The sequence below is a fragment of the Rhamphochromis sp. 'chilingali' genome (assembly GCF_963969265.1).
Source record: "Rhamphochromis sp. 'chilingali' genome assembly, chromosome: 4".
Taxonomy (NCBI): Eukaryota; Metazoa; Chordata; class Actinopteri; order Cichliformes; family Cichlidae; genus Rhamphochromis; species Rhamphochromis sp. 'chilingali'.
In genome coordinates, this window is record NC_137948.1 from 33,292,228 (window position 1) to 33,314,219 (window position 21,992).

General features: G+C 39.6%; 1 protein-coding gene across 1 annotated transcript; it reads left to right on the forward strand.

Moving 5' to 3' along the window:
* Nucleotides 1-1,049: 1,049 nt before the first annotated feature.
* Nucleotides 1,050-21,295, forward strand: LOC308395511 (B-cell receptor CD22-like). Its single transcript, XM_080880394.1, has 12 exons — nt 1,050-1,140; nt 1,860-2,151; nt 2,329-2,424; nt 3,165-3,306; nt 5,651-5,947; nt 6,022-6,255; nt 6,343-6,405; nt 6,641-6,853; nt 6,954-7,295; nt 8,156-8,501; nt 18,805-18,862; nt 20,119-21,295. Exons 4-12 carry the CDS (start codon nt 3,252-3,254, stop codon nt 20,254-20,256), a joined length of 1,746 nt encoding a protein of 581 aa, XP_080736520.1. The 5' UTR covers nt 1,050-1,140; nt 1,860-2,151; nt 2,329-2,424; nt 3,165-3,251; the 3' UTR covers nt 20,257-21,295.
* Nucleotides 21,296-21,992: the final 697 nt, after the last annotated feature.

The following is a 21,992-nucleotide window of genomic DNA, read 5'->3' on the forward strand; positions in this document are numbered from 1 at the left end:
AGCAACTTAAAGAAGTCCAGACGCTTTTCTTTGCAAGCTCCTTTGACTACGATGACCTGGATGACTGAGAACCTTCACGGACTTATTACTGTAAGTTATTATTAATTATTAAGTTAAGGCCATCTGTGTGACAGCTAAATCCTAGACTAAAATGAGTGATACAAAGGACAGTGAACCCAAGCTCAGCAGCAAATCTTCAACAGAATGGCTTAAAAAGAAAAGAATCAAAGTGTTGCAATGGTCCAGTCCAGTCTTTCCAGACCTTAGCCTGATAGAAATACTGTGTTGAGTCATTAAGAGGGATGTGCAAACCTCCATGAAATGAAGCAATGCTGTAAAGAAGGGTTGGCCAAAATTCTTCTGAAATGATGCAGTTTCTTATAGGAACTGAAAGTAAGATATTTAAAGACTTAGCAGCTCTTGAACTTGAGACACTCTGTCTCTGTCAGGCTCTCTCACACCAAATAAGAGGAAGCCCCAAAACCTAATCAAAGGAGCTTGCAAAGAAAAGCGTCTGGACCTCTTTAAGTTGCTTGAAGACGTTTCACCTCTCATCCGAGAAGCTTCTTCAGTTCTAAGGTCAAATGGTGGAGAGTCCCAGATATAAATCTAGTGGGAGTGACCCCCCACAGAGGGACAAAAGGACCCCCTGATGATCCTCTAATCGCCTGAGCCAAGGTGGGAAACTGGGCGTGGGTCCCAATCAGCCAGAGTTTCGGGTGTGTTCATTGTGAAACCTAATCAGATTTAGCTTCATATAAAGGCAAGCAAACCAGTAAATTGTCTGAAATCAGGCCTACTAAAATCCAGGAACTTTTCATTGAACACAAACCATATTTGAACTTGTTCTAATAAATGTGCTATTTTAGGTATTATGACTTTGTACATTATTGTGGATGGAACAAAAGGTAAAAATCTTGATCCCAGACTCAGAGGACTCAGAACTGGTTCATCATCACCATCATCTCAGCTGCACCTAATATATTCTTGATGGTCTGGTTGTATTAAAGGTTCTTTTTATTGCGCAGCTTAAGGGAAAATTTCAGTGACTTGGATGCCTTTTGAAACTGCTGGAGTGAGAATGAGGAACGAGACAAAAAAAAAAGAGAAGGAATGCAACAGCCAAATGACGCTGTCACAGTCAGTATACATTTCCTCTGTACTCACAAATCACAGAAGAATAAGCTGTATAACATCTTTATTAGTTTTTTTTTTTTTTTTTGAGGCGAAAACTCACACCTTGACCAGTCACCAGTAAATGATTTAAACTCATGTTTTTGGTAGATGCACCTACGACATGAATGCCAAAATCCTATGTTGCTTCATTCTTGAGTTATCACATTCACAAACTTTGTGTCCATGCTGCCCATTTGGGGCTAAAAGCTTCTGTTAAATTTATGCATGAATATCTCAACTGGTTTTAGCAACAGTTATTTAAGCCACACTGCCATCTACTGACAAAACTGAATATTACTGCCATATCACTTTAGAGCAGGGTTGGGGAACTCCAGGCCTCAAGGGCCTGTGTCCTGCAGGTTTTAGATATCATCCTGGGTCAATACACCTGAACCAAATGATTAGTTCATTACTGGGCCTCTGGAGAACTACAAGACATGTTGAAGAGATAATTTAACCATTTAAATCAGCTGTGTTGAAAACCTGTGGGACACTGGCCCTTGAGGACTGAAATTCCCCCACCACTGCTTTAGAGGAAGAAGTCTTAAAGATATGACAGGAAAAAACACAGTGGGTCATACAGTGAAACGCTTCAATCAATATCATTTTGTAGAAAGGACCCAACACGACTCAGATATGGCTGCTTGTGCACTTTTTTCTTTATCTTATGTCACACTTTGCAGTGTTTCCTCCATCCAGAAGGAGACTGAAGAGCCTCCAGGCCAGAACCAGCAGACTGAGAGATAGCTTCATCCATCAGGCTGTGCTGAATTCTCTCCCTGCTCTGTCCCTCTCGACTCTCTCACACACCAACTCCAGACCTGCATTCCTGCCGCTTCCCGCTGAACCCCCCCACCCCCGAGACATGCAAAACTCTGAACCTCCACCAGCGCCTTTTCACTGACTGCCCCAACCCCACTTGCACATGAGCTCTTGCCCACAAGCATTCTGATTGTGTTGGACACTGTTATTTATGTAAGATTGTATTGTATTGTATTGTGTTGTACTTAAGACTTTTATTTTATTTTTTAATCTTTATACTGTTTTAGTGTACAGGAGGGTCATGGGAGCATTGCAATTTCAAATTCCTGTGTATGACCTGTAGATTGGGTTTTTGTCATAAAAGCTGACTTTGACTTTGACATGTGACAGATGTGGAAGAATCTGGAGAAGCTGTGGAGGATGTTATGCTGTCTGTAACATCGGGGAGTTATATCCAAGGAGGAATGCACAGACCTTACAGGCTAGGTAACAGCACCCTGACTGCCATTAGGTATCGGGATGAAATCTTTGGACCCACTGTCAGACCCTACACTGGTGCAGTGGGTCCTGGTTTCCTCTTGGTGCACGACGATGCCTAACCTCATGTGGTGAGAGTATGCAGGCAGTTATTAGAGGATGAAATAATTAATAGCATTGACTGGCCCGAACACTCGCCTGACCCCCAGGATAGCATTTGTCGTGACTTCAGGAGGATGTGCTGATGTTGTCAGGCATGCATAAAAGCATGTGGGGGCAGTACAAACTACTAAGTATCATTTTGAGTTACAAAAACAAAATTTTGGCAAAAAAGCCTGCTGTATCATATTTCCACTTTGATTTTTAGGGTGTGTTTGAATTCTGCCCTCTGTTGCTTGGTCATTCTCATTTCCATCACACATGGCCCAGAGTAGTGGCGTCCTTTAATTCCTTACACAGTACCCAGTCCACATCAGTGTAGAAATGACATTTTCTTTTCCACACTAAAAATTTGGGGTTTGGGGGGGGGGGGTTTGCTGAAAAAAATAAAGTCAGGCACTTGTTTAAAAGAAAATAAAAACTATAATATTACTAAGTAAGGTGATGAAAAACATACAGAGAAAACCTGCTGCATTATGCAATTCTTTTTAAAACCCATGATGATGGAGGAAGTGATTAACTGGTGTTAAACCTTCATACAGTTTATTTTTAGATGTAGTGATGTTCATAACTGTCAGTTCTGTTTTCAGCCTTTCCTGTGAGAACGTTCAGCTGTAAAGATCTTTTAAAGATTCATACAATCAACTTTCTGACTAAAGCTGAAATCTACAGCAGCCATGATCGTGGCAGAAGCTGGATTTTTGTTTTTGGGTTTCATTCTGTGTCTCTCAGGTAGGTATGATTCTTTCTCCTCCTTCCTCCTTACAGGTCTTAGCGTTTTAGCTTTGATGAGCTCTTGAAGAGTCTGGAAGTGCAAGATTATTTTCTTTTATGGTACAATAATATCGGTGGCGGCAGTGTCTGGCAGCCTCGCCTCTGTCAGTGCACCCCAGGGTGGCTGTGGCTACAATGTAGCTTGCCATCACCAGTGTGTGAATGTGTGGATGACTGGTTGTGTAAAGTGCTTTGGGGTCCTTAGGGACAAGTAAAGCACTTTGTTGAACACATAACCTTATCTTGAGCAGTTATGCATGCGTGTGTAGGGCTTGCTGAGCCTTGGTCTCTGGGGACATGGTCATGAAGTGAGGGGTTTGGGGGCTTGAGGCTGAATGTTGTGGCGTGGTCATTGACCAACTGTCTTGATCAGGGATTGCTCAATCAGGGTGGTCTCTGCCAAGTCCTGGGCAGTTCTTGGGCGCCTGGAGCGCAAAGGCAGCCTATGATGGGGACAGTTGCCTGTTGGCTATGGTCCTCTGAACTTGCACCCCCCCCCCCTCTTTTTTTTTGGCCCAATTAGGGCCTCCCTTCTTCTCCTGCTGGGATGTGTGTGCAGATATTGCCAAGAAGTGTGGCCTCAACATACCAGTACCGGGCCGCGAGAGTTGAGGCTGGGGTGTGAAATTTATGGTTTTCAGGGTTTTTATTGTTAACTTGGCTTAGCTGGGTCTTTTCCCGCGTTGTAGTTGTGTGTCTTATTTTGAAAGAAATATTTCCAAGTTACCATAGCGACCAGAGAGCATTAAGAGGCAGAGAGGAGGATATAAAATCCTGGCTGACATTAAACCAGTCCGTGGCGCAAAAAAGGGGTGGGACCGCGGCTCTTCAGGGCTGCGGATGGCCCCGTTCTCCCGGTTCCATCTCTGTTTTTCCTCTGCCTCATGAGGGCGTAATTGTGGCATCCCACCCTCATTTTCAAGTACATTTCGCGAAAAAGACACACACTCACACCCTGTAAGAATATTGTTAATTTATGTACCTGTACATTTTTGATTTTTTTGTGTTGAAGGTGTTCTCTGTTTCTTTTTTACACGTGCATTTCTATTTGTACTCTATCCTTTTATTACATCTTCCTGTGTAATAAAAAATAAATAATATAAAATAATAAAAATAAAATGTGACAGAATAGCTGCTTAAAGATTGCTGATACAAAGGATTGCAGAGACATGCTCATAAGAAGATAAGTATTCACTGATGTTGTGATAGACAAAAAGCTGCAGCTAACCACATTGTTGTTTCCCCAACAACACTTTAATTGTGTTTTGCATGTTTTTGCAGTTTTTTGTTTCTTTTTTTCTAAGCCATCTTTTGTGGGGTTTTTAGAACACACAGACTGTGTGAATGTGAAAGCTGTTTGTGATTCCAATTATTTCTGATTGGGGTTGTAGGGTTCACAGCAGAGTAAGGTCTTCATCATCACAGCTGTTCATGTTAATCGCTGATCTTCAGCCTGGAGATTCTGTTTCACCGCAGAGGTGTTACCATTATAAACCAGACACAGACAACAGTTTTCACCACTGCAGCTTCCTGCTCTTGCAAAAACAACCTCAAAGAACACGTCATTTGTAATATGATGAACAAAACAGACTAAAATGAGAGAAAGAAGTTCTGTTTTGCTGTTCGATGTGTTAGACAGCTAAATATGAAACTGTTCAGTTAGCTGATGCACTTAGATTGTCTTTTTAACATATGAGCTGTTGTATTTATTTTCTCAACTGTCCATGTAGAAGCTACAACAATAACGCTGTGAACAAATGACGAGTGTCTTATACTGTGTTCATTTTGTGCTTTGCCTATAGGATATGAGTAATTATTGAGTATTGAATTATGATGAGTAAGCGCGATTGTGGCTCAAGAGTTGGCAGTTCGTCTTGTAATGTCTCGGTCATTGTGTCCTTGGACAAGACACTTCACCTACCGCCTACTGGTAATGGCCAGAGGGGCTGATGGTGTGATATGGCAGCCTCGCTTCTGTCAGTCTGCCCCAGGACAGCTGTGGCTATAACTGTAGCTTGCCTCCACCAGTGTGTGAATGTGAGAGTGAATGAATAGTGGAACTATAAAGTGCTTTGAGGGTCTCAAAAGTGCTATATAAATGCAATCCATTATTATTTAGGAGTCATTAAACATGAATAAAAAGAATTTAGAAAGTAGATACTGCATGGCTGTCTGTAACTTAAAATACTTTCTCAAGTTATTTCTTACAGTACAGTACAAACATTATTTAACAATTAATGATAGAAAAACAGAGAGTAACAAAAATAATGTATCTGCTCACTAATGAAAGTTTGTGTTAAAGGTGTTAATGGAGGAGAAACCAGGATCTGTGCTCTCAAAGGTTCATCAGTGGATCTGCACTGCTCACATCAACATCTGACTTCAATCAGCAAATGGTTCACTGTACACTTAAATGGATCAATGAGTGAGCTCTCTGTGGATGGACAACGTGTAACGTACAACATGTCTGAAGAGACAAAAGCAACTTTAACCATCAATGATCTAAGAGAGAGTGATGCAAACACTTACTGCTGTATGAAGACTACAGACAGTCCAGGAAACTGTTCACTCAGTAATATTACTCTTCAAGTTGTTGCAGGTACAGTGACTTTTACTCATTTATTACTTTCCAAATGACATCATTGTATAAGTTGTTCTCCATCATCCTCTCAGAGCTGCAGGTAAAGGTGATTCCTGCCACAGAGGGACAGACAGTAACACTGATGTGCAGCAGCAGCTGTCCTCTGACTGAAAAGCCTGCAGCCTACATCTGGTACAAGAACAGAGAGTTTCTCTATGAGGACTGGTCTCCCTGGTACCAAGAGCTGCTCAGCAGTGAGGAAGCAGTCACATACTCCTGTGCTGTCAAAGGCTACGAGCATCTCAGAGCCCCTCAAGTCTCTGTGGGTGAGTCATGATGTTTATTGTTCTACAAAACAAACAGAATGAGTCACACAGTGAATCATTTGAATCAGTATTATGTCTTTGTTTCAGATTCCATCACAGAAACCTGCTTCAGTGTGACCTATGCTAAAGGGACAATCACATATCCCAGAGGTAAAGTTTAAACAAATTATCAAATATCTTCCATCAAACCTCTAATATATATTTGTTCAATGTCATTTTCATTATAAAAAATTAAGCTAAATATGACCTTTGTTAATTTTTTAACAAAGGTCATATTTAGCTTAATTGACATAATAATTTTTTTTCTTAGCATCCTAAAAACAAAATTTGAATTATAAACATTATGCTACGGTTACGGATGAAAACTGTATTTATTATCTTTCAGAGGTTCATGTTCAAAGAACGAATTACCCATCAGATAGTGTCACACTGACCTGTAACACCACCTGTAAGCTGTTTGACCCTCAAACTGCCTACATGAGCTGCAAAAACACAAGCGGAAACTACAAGAATCAACAATGTTTAACTCACAGCAATTCAACATACAAGTTCTCTTGTGCTGTAAAAAACCACAAGTACCTTCACTCTGCAGAAGTCTGTGAGTAATAAAGAAGTCTTTTTTTTTCTAGTTAACTATAAATACAAATGTCAGCATACAGGCCATTTAAATAACTCTAAATCTTCCATCTATATTTCAGGTGTTCAGGATAAAAACTGCCGAATTAGGAATTATGTCAGCAGGAGAATCTGTGCTCTGGAAGGATCTTCAGTCAACATCACAAGTGAATACTCGCATCCTGACAACATGAAGGCAGAGTTTAAGTGTTGGAGTAAAAAATGGAGAAAAGATAAAGTGGAAGTTGAAGAGCTGCTTCAGGCTGCAGGTCGTGTGGAGTATCAGGACAACATGAAGAACCAACACATCCTGACCATCAACAACCTGAAGAAGAATGACTCAGGAGGATACACATTCAGATTCAACAAAGATCATGAAAGATGGACTCAGTCTGATCTGCCTGGAGTCTTTTTGGTTGTTACAGGTAAATCTTAGGTAAATTCATTGTATCTGTCAGTGCCATTTATAGGTTGTTAATCTGTAGGCCCACAAAACCCCTTTACAAGAAATTGATTTCGGCTTGCTGATGAAAAAAGAAAAGTGTATCGATACATTCATGTGTTTGATTTGCAGCTGTGGCTGTTTAAGGATCAGTTCATTTTAACTACCTTACATGTATACTGTTGATTAGATTAATCTACAGTAATAAAACTCTATCTGTAAGATCACCATTTCAAATGTTGTCATTCTGTCAGATCAATGTATCTCTGAATAGTCGACTTTAAAAGGACTCAGACAACCTGCCTGTTTCTGACTGTAAAAATAACTGTTACATGTAATGTAGAAGGGTTTTAGGCTTCACATCCTTCAAGTTTTTTTCCTTCTGTAAAAAATGCATGAAGGTATATTTTGTATTTTTATAGTTGTGCTTGTGTAAGATTTACACAGTTCTTAACAACTCTACATGTACACTGTTGGCTAGATCAGCCTTCAGTGCCTTCAGTGAAATAAATCATAGGTATGAATCATATGAAAATATAGGTATTTTATTTTATTAGGAAAATGATTCCAAATCATAGTAAAAAAAAAATGGAGAAAACACTAATTTACAAAATGGAAAAAATGTTGTGGAGTAATAATTACAATACTTTTGTGTAAGAGGATTTAGATTGAAGTTACACAAATCTGAAGTTACAAATACCTTGAATTTGCACACTTCTTTGGTAAATACCTTTCACCGCTGAACAGGACTAAAGGATCATTTTGTAGTAAAGTCATGAAACCATCTTTCATGTCTAAGCCGCACAGGAAATTTTTTGTTTTTGACCAATGTTCCTCTTCCAGAGCTGAGAGTGAAGATGAGTCCTTCTGCAGTGGTGACAGAGGGTCAGAGAGTCACACTGACCTGCAGTACCAGCTGTCCTCTGACTGACAACACAAACTACATTTGGTACTTGAACAGTCAACCTCTGACCCCGGGAGAGAACCAGAACAAACATCTGATCCTAGACCCAGTCAGCAGGGAGGATGCAGGAAGCTACTCCTGTGCTGTGAAAACCCACAAAGAGATCAGCTCTGCTCTAAAGACTCTCACTGTCCAAAGTATCACAGGAACATGGACACCAGCAGCTGCAGGAGTTTCTGCAGCTCTGCTGGTTTTAATACTTCTCACTGTCTGCTGGTGTGTTAGGTAAGTGTTGGTTCACAGCAGTACCTTTAATCTCTGCTCTGAAGTCACTTATTTTCAGTTTATTCACTTCAACCAGGAAAAAGAGAACTTCTGCTCAGTCTCCAACAACAACAAGTTCTGACCACATTGAACAGGTAAAGATTAGGGTTGTAGATTGTCTAATCCTTCCAGTGGCCATTTCATTTTTGCCATCATATAGTAGAAGGAGTCAAGTTTAAAGTGCAATATAATGTAATGCTGTTTTTCTCCATCAGGTCAGCCCTGGTCCTGTGTATGAAAACATCTCAACACAACTGAAGCAGGAGGATGAAGTCCACTACAGCAGAGTGCACTTCACAAACAAACACATGGTACCTCTTTATTCCACCTGACAGTCAGTTCAGCCCTGAAAACAGGAGCATTTCCATGATGCTGTTGTCAGTGCCTGTAACCCAGTGTTTTCTAGTTTGTGGACATTATGCTTTTTATTTTTGAAATATTCATGGTTATTTTCACATCTTCTATTAAGTTTGTTTCAGTCAGTCTTCAGTTCTTTGTGATTTAATGAGTTGTATTTTTTGTACTTCCTGTTTTATTTTATTAGTCTTTCATCCTGTGTTCATGTGTTCAGTTTTGCTGCCCCTGTGTTGTTATGCTGGATTTGTTCCCCTTGTGTTGCCACCTGCTGTCCATTCTCTCGTTATTGTGTGTGTGTATTTAAGTCCTGAATCTCGTTCGTGTGTGGTCCACGTTCCGTTGTTTATGCTAAGTATGTTTATGTTAAGTTGTGAGTTCCTAGTTGAAAGAGTCTTAGTTTCTAGTTTAGCTTTTGTTTGTTTCTTTTAGTGTTTTTTATACTTCATTTTAAGTTCTGCATCTCAGCAAATAAAGCTTCCTCCACAACTTAAATCCCTTGTCTTGGATTGTGTTTGGGACAGTTGCTGTACTTAAGTCCAATTTTCAGGTATCTCTGCATTTCTTGAGTATTTTTCTGACAACTTTTTACTTTTACTCCCTTCTGTTAGGTCTGCACTCTCAGGCCTCGCTAACTCAGAGACTTATCACCATGAACAAAGCAAGACAATCAGAGCTCAATTGGTTTTACTTGTGCAAGGGAAGCCCAGTCAGATTCTCAGAGTTGCAAGTTCTGCACCCGACCTCAGTCAGCTCCAAAGCCCCAGCTTCCCTTTGCAGCTTTTATTGAATGAAAACAGTTACACAACCCCCCACTGTAAACCCCATATGGTGTGTCGTAGAAGCTAAGGCTATGTGTGTATATGCACGTGCGAGTATGTGAGTGAATGTGTGTGAATGTGGGTGTGTGTGTGTGTGTATGTGTGTCTGTATACGTGACTTCCTGGTTACAACCGTTTTAACAACATCTCTGTTCATAGAAGGGTCATCTCCCCTCACACCCCGTATAGGGCTTAACCCCTTTAATGGTCCACCATATACAAGTACAGGTAGGGATGGGTATCGTTTAGGTTTTATCCGATACCAGCACCAAACCGGTACTTTTGAAATGGTGCCGGTGCTTAAACGGTGCTCGAACCGGTGCTTAAAGAATGGAGAACACAAAATTGGTCCAAAAACCTCTCATGTTTAGCTGTTTTTTGTAAAAAGATAACAATTTTAGCCTTTTCTGAAGCTATAGGGGATTTATGGTATCACTCTTGGCTGGAAGCAGTGCTTAATCAATGGAAAAAACAAACTTTGTCCAAAAACCTCTCATGTTTAACTGTTTTCCACTTTTTCTTTGGTCATTTTAACCTTTTTGGCCAGGGTGAGGGGAGTATCTGCCATCAAACAAGAAGAGAGCCGCATGTAACTACGATGGAGTTTGCTAGTTCACCTTACATGCATTAATGTAATAACATGGTTAGCCTACTCAATGTAAATTACACACACACAACATTAAGCTACTCACACAGAGAAGAATGGCTGCTGCCATCATCATCCGTCATCATTTCTGCTACACTGGCAGGGCTAGGGGCCAGGACTCTCCTCTTTGGGTTTTTGGGGGATGTTGCTAACTCCGGGTCCGATAACAGGCAACCCACCCGCAATAGATGTGCACGGTGTGAGGTCTCGCAGCAAGCTATCAAATACGGTGCATTTCTTGGCTTTTAACTAAATGCTATAGGTCGCCAGGTGTTTCATCACATTCGAGGAGTTACCTCCTTTGCACAGTATCACCTTAAAGCACTTGTTGCAGGCTGCTGAGTTTGCATCTTTTGCTGTGAAGTACAGCCAGACTTTGACCGCTTCGCCTTGGGCATTTTCAATCTGTAGCTCTGCTCTAAAAGAACGTACGTACCTGGGCCCACCTACTATCCTCGGAAAGGTAAAATGATTGGCTAGAATCCAAAATGTATGACATCTCAGGAAAAAAAACCCACCGAAATAAAGCACCAAAATGTGCGCTGCTTTTCGGTCTGGTTACTACCGTTTATGTCAGAACATGGCACCGGATACCGGTACCCATCCCTAAGTACAGGTGAGCCCATAAAGGGCAGGAAGGGAAAATTTCTAACTAAATAAGGAAACCAGAATCTTTACATGGAATGTGCCTGCAGTTAAACACTATAGCTATAGCCTCCCCCACCATCCTACATGTAGGGAAGGAGAATAAACACAGAAGAACATCTTTCATTTATAACATTTATACTGGTTACTCAGGGGGTTAAAATGGGCCCGAATTAGTTCTGGTGTCTGTAAGTTGTAGCCAGCATCTAGCTAGCACTACAGAACAGGAATCAGCTTAAAGGGAGTAGCATAACATAACGATTCTACATTTCTATCAACTCAACAAACATTAGCAAATACAAACTGTTTACTGTTAAGTAAAGCAGTTTCGCCCCTGTTCTTTTTTATTCCTCGGGCATCCAGAGATGGCACCGGACTCAGTAGTCATTTTACAAAACCTTTATTCATCCAGTTACGCATGCATCTTCTAGAAGGGGAGATGTGCAAGGCCGGTGTCCCTCTGCAGATCTTCACTTCTTTGTTTGTTACAACCAGTTTTATAGAAGCAACCCCATTGTAAAACCCCCATGGTGTGTTGCAAACTCTGTGTTTGTGTATGTATGTGCAAACACGTGAGTGCCTGTGTGTGCATGTACCCGTGTGTTTATGTGAGTACACGTTAGTGACTGTGCATGTGTGTGTGTGTGTGTGTGTGTGTGTGTGTGTGTGTGTGTGTGTGTGTGTGTGACTTCCTGCCGGTCAAAAAAGTAATCTCCCCTCTCCCAAGCTACACCAAATTCCTCTACACACACAGGGATAGCTCAGTAGGTAAAGTGGTCGCCCCATGATCGGAAGGTCGGCGGTTCGAATCCACTTAACGGCTACCCTGAGGTACCCCTGAGCAAGGTACCGTCCCTACACACTGCTCCCCGGGCGCCTGCTTAGTGGGCTGCCCACTGCTTCACTGAGTGAATGGGTCAAATGCAGAGAAAAACAAGTAATTTCCCCATGGGGATCAATAAAGTATCCATTATTATTATTATTATTATTATTATTACACAACATACAAAACAGAGTTAACAGATTACAAGCACTGAGACCCCCACTCTGCATCCACTGGGCCATTGGCCTCTTGTTGTCTTACATTTACAGGTAAGCAAGTGGAGAGTCTCCTGCAAACCTACTTCTAACTTGTGACAATTATGAGCTTTTATTAAATTCAGGTAAAAACATCAGCATCAGCATCCCCCCAACTGTAGCTTCCTGTCTCCTTTTATGACAGGCAGATCGCCAGTGTCAATAAATTCCTTTCCCTCTACACAATTACACACACTCTCAGGCCTACAGCTAAGCCAAACTAAAACACACAGACCTATTCCTCTGATCTACTGCTGGACCCTCTCATCTAAGCAAATTTAACACATCATATTGTAATAATTGTTTTCTTGTACTCACAATACTGGAATATTTCTAACATTTTGAGTTATTTTCCAGTGTTAGAAAATCAGCACTGCTCAGTGTTAGCCATTGTTAATCTTCAAAACTGACTAGGTTACTTTTAAACATATAACACTGTCAAAAGTGTTAATTTAACACTCAACAGTGTTGTATTTAACACTCAGAGGTGTGGACCCATATAGACACTCTCCAGTGTTAATTTAACACTGGAGATTTTGTTGTGTAGGCTGAGACCTCCCAGTAACTTCACCCCCTCATTTCTGAACCCCCCACCCCGCAGATGAGGAGAGCAAGAGCCTCAACCCCCATCATGAGCACCTTTTACAAAGGCACCATTGAGTATCCTCACCAGCTCCATCACTGGGTAGTATGGCTCCTGCACTGGGTCCTTCCGGAAAAAGTTACAACGAGTAGTGAGAGCAGCAGAGAGATCATGGGTACTTCCCTTCCCTCTCTCCAGGACATCTACTATCTCACGGGAAAAGCCCTTTGCATTACATTACCTCTCGACTCTCTCACACATGAACTCCAGACCTACATTCTCCTCCTCCTTCCTCCTCCCTCCACCCCCGAGACATGCAAAACTCTGAACCTCCACCATCGCTTTTTCACTGACTGCCCCAACCCCACTTGCACACAAACTCTTGCCCACAAGCACTCTGATTGTGTTGGACCCTGACTGACATGGTACCAGGATGAAATCTTTGAACCTACTGTCGGACCTCGTGCAGTGTAGGATCCTGGTTTCCTCTTGGTGCACGACGATGCCTAGCTTCATGTGGTGAGAGTATGCAGGCAGTTATTGGAGGATGAAAGAATTAATAGCACTGACTGACCCCAACACTCGCCTGACCCCGAGGATAGCATCTGTTGTGACTTCAGGAGGATGTGCTGATGTTGTCAGGCATGCATAAAAGCATGTGGGGGCAGTACAAACTACTAAGAATCATTTTTATTTACAAAAACAAAATTTTGTATCATATTTCCACTTTGATTTTCAGAGTGTGTTTGAATTCTGCTCTCTGTTGGTTGCTCATTGGTTGATCAGAGTAGTGGTGTCCTTTCACTGCTAACACATTACCCAGTCCATATCAATGTAGAAATGTAGAATGACATTTTTTTCCACACTAAAAACATTAAAAATGTTTGGGGGGTTTTTTTTGTTGTAAGGTGATGAAAAACATACAGAGACAAAAATACTGCATTACGCAATTCCTTTTAAAACTCATGATGATGGAGGAAGTGATTAAAAGGTGTTAAACCTTCACACAGTTTATTTTTAGACGTAGTGATGTTCATACCTGTCAGTTCTGTTTTCAGCCTTTCCCGGGAGCACGTTCAGCTCTAAAGATCTTTTAAAGATTCATACAATCAACTTTCTGACTAAAGCTGAAATCTACAGCAGCCATGATTGTGGCAGAAGCTGGATTTTTGTTTTTGGGTTTCATTCTGTGTCTCTCAGGTAGGAATGACTCTTTCTCCTCCTTCCTCCTTACAGGTCTTAGCGTTTTAGCTTTGATGAGCTCTTGAAGAGTCCGAAAGTGCAAGATTATAATCTTTTATGGTACAATAATATCATCATTAAATGACTGGCACAGAGTAGAAAGACGTGTAAACTTAAATCTGCACACATTTGATAATGAATCTTCTGTTGTGTTTCAACATATAAAAAGATCAAAAATGGTCTCCTGTCAGCTCACAGTATGAATATGTTGATAGTATAAGAAGTATAACATCATTACTGGAACAACAATCCCCAGACTGAGATAATTATTATGAGGTGTGTTAAGATTAAAGTGCAGTCAGTATCACAGAGGTGGCTGTCTTAGTACAATGTCAGATCTCCACCGTAACCTTTGTTGAACACATAACCTGATCTTGAGCAGGTATGCGTGTGCAGGCAAACTGGGCAGTTCTTGGCGCCTGGAGCCCAGGGGCGGCCTATGACAGATCATCTGGTCCGCTGGAACTCAAACCCTTTTGGCCATGAACCTTGGCCCAATTAAGGCCTCCCTTCCTCTCCTGCTGGGATGTATGTGCAGATATTGCCAAGATGTGTGGCCTTAGGTCTTCAGTACTTTACGGCAGTGGTCCCCAACACCCGGGCAAAAGACCAGTACCGGTCCATGTGTCGTTTGGTACCATGCCACGAGAGTTGAGGCTCAGGTGTGAAATTTATGGTTTTCAGGATTTTTATTGTTAAATTGGCTTACCTGGGTCTTTTCCCGTGTTGTAGTTGTGTGTCTTATTTTGAGAGAAATATTTCCGAGTTACCATAGCAACCAGAGAGCATTAAGGGGCAGAGAGGGGGATGTTTTTGGTGCATTTCAGGAGGATGTTGCTGATAATGTTACACAATTACAAGGTGAATTCACATTTATTATTATATTTATAAAATTACACAGTTTTTGTCTTGGTTGTATCATTTTATTTTGTTGTATTTATCCGCAACACCTTAAAGGCTGGTCTGTAAAAATATTGTCTGACATTAAACAGGTGGCGCAAAAAACTTTTGGGACCGCTGCTCTACAGGGCTGCAGATGGCCCGGTTCTCCCGGATCCATCTCCATTTGCCTCTGTCTCATGGGAGCGTTATTGTGGCATCCCATGTCATTTTCAAGTACATTTTGTGACAAAGATACACACATTCACACCCCATAAGAATATTGTTGATTTATGTACCTGTGCATTTTTTATTTTGTGTTGAAGCTGTTCTGTTTCTTCTTTACACGTGCATTTCTATTTGTAGGCGATTTTTTTTATTACATCTTCCTGTGTAATAAAAAATAAATAATATAAAATAATAAAAATAAAGTGTGACAGAACAGCTGCTTAAAGATTGCTGATAAAAAGGATTGCACTGAGACATGCTGATGAGAAGATGAGTATTCGTTGATGTTGTGAGACACAAAAACATGCAGGAAATCATATTGTTGTCGCCCCAACAACACTTCCATTGTGTTTTGCATGTTTTTGCAGCTTTTTGTTTGTTTTTTTTCCATGTTGCAGTGCATCTGACCTCTGAAGGCCACCTTATAAAATTCCTATCCCATGTCATTGTTTGTGGGGGTTTTCTAGAACACACATGCTGTGTGAATGTTAAAGCTGTTTGTGATTCCAATTACTTCCAATTACCTCTGCTTACTCTGCTGTTAAAAACAGCAGAGTAAGCAGAGTTCATCATCACAGCTGTTCATGTTGATCGCTGATCTTCAGCCTGGAGATTCTGTTTCACCGCAGAGGTGTTACCATTATAAACCAGACACAGACAACAGTTTTCACCACTGCAGCTTCCTGCTCTTGCAAAAACAACCTCAAAGAACACGTCATTTGTAATATGATGAACAAAACAGACTCAAATGAAAGAAAGAAGTCGTGTTTTGTGTGTTCGATGTGTTAGACAACTAAGTACGAAACTGTCCTGTTAGCTGGTGCACTTAGATTGTCTTTTTAATATTCAAGCTGTTGTATTTATTCTCTCAACTTTACATGTAAAAGTTACAACAAGAACAAATGATGGGTGTCTGATACCGTGTTCAATTTGTGCTTTGCCTCTAAGATATGAGTAATTATTTAGGAGTCACTAAACATGAATAAAAAGGATTATATTATTATAAATATATTATAAATTATATAAGCTGTCTATAACTTAAAATACTCAAGTTGTTTCTTACACTGCAGTTATAACATTATTTTAAAATTCATGATATAAAAACAGAGAGTAACAAAAATAATGTATCTGTTCACTAATGAAAGTTTCCATTAAAGGTGTTAATGGAGGAGAAACCAGGATCTGTGCTCTCAAAGGTTCATCAGTGGATCTGCACTGCTCACATCAACATCTGACCTCAAGCAGCAAATGGTTCACTGTACACTTAAATGGATCAATGAGTGAGCTCTCTGTGGATGGACAACGTGTAACGTACAACATGCCTGAAGAGAAAAACCCAACTTTAACCATCAATGATCTAAGAGTGATGCAAACACTTACTGCTGTATGAAACCAGGAAACCAGGAAACTGTTCACTCAGTAATATTACTCTTCAAGTTGTTGCAGGTACAGTGACTTTTACTCATTAATAACTTTCCAAATGACATCATTGTATAAGATGTTCTCCATCTTCCTCTCAGAGCTGCAGGTAAAGGTGATTCCTGCCACAGAGGGACAGACAGTAACACTGATGTGCAGCAGCAGCTGTCCTCTGACTGAAAAGCCTGCAGCCTACATCTGGTACAAGAACAGAGAGTTTCTCTATGAGGACTGGTCTCCCTGGTACCAAGAGCTGCTCAGCAGTGAGGAAGCAGTCACATACTCCTGTGCTGTCAAAGGCTACGAGCATCTCAGAGCCCCTGAAGTCTCTGTGGGTGAGTCATGATGTTTATTGTTCAACAAAACAAACAGAATGAGTCACACAGTGAATCATTTTAATCAGTATTATGTCTTTGTTTCAGATTCCATCACAGAGACCTGCTTCAGTGTGACCTATGCTAAAGGGACAATCACATATCCCAGAGGTGACGTTTCAACAAATAAGCAAATATCTTCCATCAAACCTCTAATATATATTTGTTCAATTTTTATTTTCCTTTTAAAAAATTGAGCTAAATATGACCTTTGTTATTAGTAGACATCCTAAAAACAAAAACAAATTTATAAACATTATTTCACAGTTACCGATGAAAACTGTATTTATTATCTTTCAGAATTTCGTGTTCAAAGAACTAATTACACATCAGATAGTGTCACACTGACCTGTAACACCACCTGTAAGCTGTTTGACCCTGAAACTGCCTACATGAGCTGCAAAAATGCAATCAGACACAAATGTTTAACTCACAACAATTCAACATACAGGTTCTCTTGTGCTGTGAAAGACCACAAATACCTTCACTCTGCAGAGGCCTGTCAGTAATATAGAACTATTTTTTTTTCTAGTTAACTATAAATACAAATGTCAGCATACAGGCCATTTAAATAACTCTAAATCTTCCATCTATATTTCAGGTGTTCGGGATAAAAACTGCCGGATCAGGAATTATGTCAGCAGGAGAATCTGTGCTCTGGAAGGATCTTCAGTCAACATCACATGTGAATACTCACATCCTGATAACATGAAGCAAGAGTTCAAATGTTGGAGTAAAAAATGGAGAAAAGATAAAGTGGAAGTTGAAGAGCTGATTGAGGCTGCAGGTCGTGTGAAGTATCAGGACAACATGAAGAACCAACACATCCTGACCATCAACAACCTGAAGAAGAATGACTCAGGAGGATACACATTCAGATTCAACAAAGATCATGAAGGATGGACACAGTCTGATCTGCCTGGAGTCTTTTTGATTGTCACAGGTAAATCTTAATTTCTTACTCAGCAGACTTTACTCATTAATGTCTGAACAGGAGCAGAGGTGGAAGAAATATTCAAATGTTGTGAATATAGTATCAGCACACTGTAACACCTTGAAAGTATTTACATGTTTTCAAGAAATCAACTTAAATAAATAAAAGTTTTCCCCATCTGTGCTTAGCTAATTTTGACAGTTTTATGCACAGATTGTTTGGTATTTCAAACTGGAGTTCCTTAAATCATAATAATCATTTGTAGTTTTGCTGTCACCCGTTAATTTCTAAATATATTTACATTATTAAATTTGACTATTTTCAGTTTTAATACAATAGTTTTAATACCAGACATAGCAAGATGGATAAATATTGAAGAGTAAAAAGTATAATCATTTGAGATAGTGGAATATAAAGTTACACAAAACTGAAAGCAAAAGTACCTTGAATTTGTACTTAAGTACACTGCTTTAATAAATAAATACTTTTCATCACTGGAGAAAAGGATTGTGTAAACCCGAGAGGTTTTTTGGTTCTTGTACCAAGGAGGTTTTGTAGTAAAGTCATGAAACCATCTTTCATGTCTAAGCCACACAGGAGATTTTTTGTTTTTGACCAATGTTCCTCTTCCAGAGCTGAGAGTGAAGATGAGTCCTTCTGCAGTGGTGACAGAGGGTCAGAGAGTCACACTGACCTGCAGCACCAGCTGTCCTCTGACTGACAACACAAACTACATTTGGAACTTGAACAGTCGACCTCTGACCCCGAGAGAGAACCAGAACAAACATCTGATCCTAGACCCAGTCAGCAGGGAGGATGCAGGAAGCTACTCCTGTGCTGTGAAAACCCACAAAGATATCAGCTCTGCTCCAAAGACTCTCACTGTCCAAAGTATCACAGGAACATGGACACCAGCAGCTGCAGGAGTTTCTGCTGCTCTGCTGGTTTTAATACTTCTCACTGTCTGCTGGTGTGTTAGGTAAACATATGTTTTCTTTCAAAATGATCCTGTTATTTTTAATGTCATGTTTCTTGACTTTTTCATTAATTTTTATGAATCAGGAAAAAGAGGACTTTCAGTCAACCTCCAAGAAGGGAAACTTCACACAACGAACAGCAGGTACTAACAGGATTCAAACAAGAACAACTCCTCATCTGTTCTATTACTGTTTATTTGAATGATCATTTATTCTCCATCAGGAAAAAAATGTTTGCGCGCGTGTGTGTGTGTGTGTGTGTGTGTGTGTGTGTGTGTGTGTGTGTGTGTGTGTGTGTGTGTGTGTGTGTGTGTGTGTGTTTGTTTCTGTATTGATCACACTGTACAGTATTTTAGTATTAAAGCCAATCAATTAATGTGTCAGTATTTAGCAGTGTGATCAGAACTGCTGCATAGCATTTGAAGACAGGAAAACAAAATGTTGGTTAAAAAAAAAAGCAGATGTAAAAATTGATCAGGCTTATCAATTAAAGTTAAGAATTGATCAAGAAACTATCATATAAAGAAAATAATTACCTTATAAACATAATTCAATGATAATACTTTGTCTATGTGCAAATTTGAAATAAGGTCTACAAGTAGAAACAGGTGCTCTGTTTTATTATCACATATAAATAATTACAGGCGTCAATATTCCTGGCAAGTGTCTTAAATTTTTTTGCAGCCAACAGTCAAAAGTCAAAAAATAAAGAGTCCTCTAAAAATCTGTATTCTTACTGATCCTTCTCAGGGAAATGCAAAGACTTTAGAGGCTCTTTAAAAACTTTAGACCGTACTTCTATCAAAGGAAATGTCCTAAAATAGTGATGCTATTTTCTTGACAAATGATTGTTTAGCCTGTGATGACTTCATACCTGCTGATGTCTAATCAAGAACAAAACCTGCTCCTGAGGTGGTTATGATCATAGTGCCTTTAAGAATCATGATTACTGATGAGCATCAGTAACAAAGATTCTTCAATGCAACTTTATCCTTTGATATTTTTTTTTTCCTGTCAAGTACAACTATTTGATTGTTTTTTTAAGCATTGATATATCACTATAAGACAAGACATTTACACTAACCTGTTTATCATTGTATCACATTTAATAGAAACTTTACATTAACAGTTCTTACAACACAGTAGATTCATATCAGTCTCATATGTCGGTTTTGTAACTGACTGGATTAAACAGTAGTGATATAACTGATGGGAAACATCAGCTCTCTCTGAATTCAATGCCATGAAAACCTGTGATTTAAATAGTTTTTTAATAAGCCAATGAACCAACCTTTATCAGCTCAGACCTACAAACAGATATTTTATAATATTCTGATAGAACAATGAAATGTTTAATGCAGTTTAATATGAATTTATAATAACTGTCTCGTCTCCTCAGATGAACCCTGACCACATGTATGGAAACATCTCAACTCAGTCAGCAGAGCAGGATGATCATCACTACAGCAGACTGCACTTCAATGACAACCACACAGCTGACCTCTACTCCACCATCGAGCCACTGCCTGCTCACTAAAGAAAAGGTTGTTACCATGGTGATTTAAAGGGACCGTTTCCCCTTAAGGTTTTTGTGTCTAAAATGAGTTCAGTATCATAGCAGAGACACCAAAGCTGCTTCATCTGTCAGTGTTTGTACTCTCTGTACTGGAACATAAAATACAGAAAGGAATAACAGAAATACAGAAATGTCTGAGCTTTCCCATTCAAACATGTCTGATAATGAAATACATGTGTTAAAAATTCCTGTGAAACATAACTCAAGACAAAAAAAAATAGGACAACTTTATAAAAAAGAAGTGTGTTCTTGCTTTTTTTACTATCTTTTGGCTGATTTGCACTTTTAAATGTAAAACTAACTGTTTCTGGCAGAAATGAAAACACGCTATCATGTCTGCAGGAAATTATTTTATTTTATTTTATTTTATTTTATTGGGGGGGGGGGGGATGAAAATGTAATGAAATGTGGTCATATCACATGTTTAAATCCAGAGAATGTTGATAAGTAGTACAAAACAAAAACCTCAGAGGTAAAATCAGTATGAAGTGGAAAAACCACCTGCAATACATCAATTCTTCACTAGAGGGCTCATCTTCGAGAGAAAAAAAAGATAAATGAGGAAGTGATGATGTTAAAGCTAAATGCAGTTTGTCTGCAGCCACACTCACACAAGTTGGTCATTCCTGTTAGACAGAAGTTGATTTCTGACATTTATTCATAGTTCTGATATTTTCTAATCTCTGATGAGTTTTAAGAAATATGTACTACCAGTAATCAGCCATTTATCATAATAATGTTAATCAACATACAACCTTCTTTCTCATTTAGACTAAAAACATATAGCAGCCATGATGGTGACCAAAGCTGGAGGCTTGTTTTTGTGTTTCATTCTGTGTCTTTCAGGTAAAAATAATTTGTTTCTCCTCCTCCTGATGATGTTGCTGGAATTCTGTATCTTCAATGTAAATGCAAAAGTTATGAAATTATTTTAGAAAACAGGAAGTTTACTGTTGTTTTCACCTGTTGTTTCTCTTCCTGCTATGTTCTCTCAACTGTATTAAAGTACCAGATTCTAATCCTTAACAGTAATGTTTATTATTCAAATGTTGTGTTAAAGGTGTTCTGGGAAAACAAAACAGAATATGTGCCTTGAAAGGTTCATCAGTGAATCTGTCCTGCTCAGATCAACAAGCCACTGCAAGAAATAAAGTGATCCTATAATGTACAGCATCATGGGAGCAGAGAGGAACGTCACTCTAACAGTCTAACATAGAGCAGTGAAGTTTTTTCCTGCTGCAGAGAAACTGCTGACAAATCACAAAACTGTCAGCAAAGCAGATTTTATGTGTTGCAGGTACAATGGTTTTACCAACTAACAAAATAATGACTTTAATAATCAATATATGAATGTTATTTATTTATATTTCACTGAGCTGCAGGTAAAGGGGATTCCTGCCAAAGAGATCGATCCCTGACCCTGTGTTTTCTGACGGACCCTCTGACCTTTGTGTGGTACGAGAAAAGAAAGAAAACTACACAGTTGTTTCCGTGTATTTTTGCTAGAGATTAGAGGATCTCCTTTTTTCTCATCCATTTGAGTCTCCCACAACATGTCCACCAGGACTGGTCCTCCTGAGACAGCTGGGGACTCAGTCTGCACACAGTGTAATAGAAACACCTTTAAAGAGAAACACACCTTAAAGATGGCCAAATCAAAGTAAATAAACAACACTGTTCCTAAAAAAAATATTTAA

Coding starts and splice junctions, on each gene's coding strand:
- LOC308395511 (XM_080880394.1), top strand. CDS start 3,252: ATGATCGTGGCAGAAGCTGGATTTTTGTTTTTGGGTTTCATTCTGTGT. Junction 3,307..5,650: donor TTTCATTCTGTGTCTCTCAG/GTAGGTATGATT, acceptor TTTGTGTTAAAG/GTGTTAATGGAGGAGAAACC. Junction 6,406..6,640: donor GACAATCACATATCCCAGAG/GTAAAGTTTAAA, acceptor ATTATCTTTCAG/AGGTTCATGTTCAAAGAACG.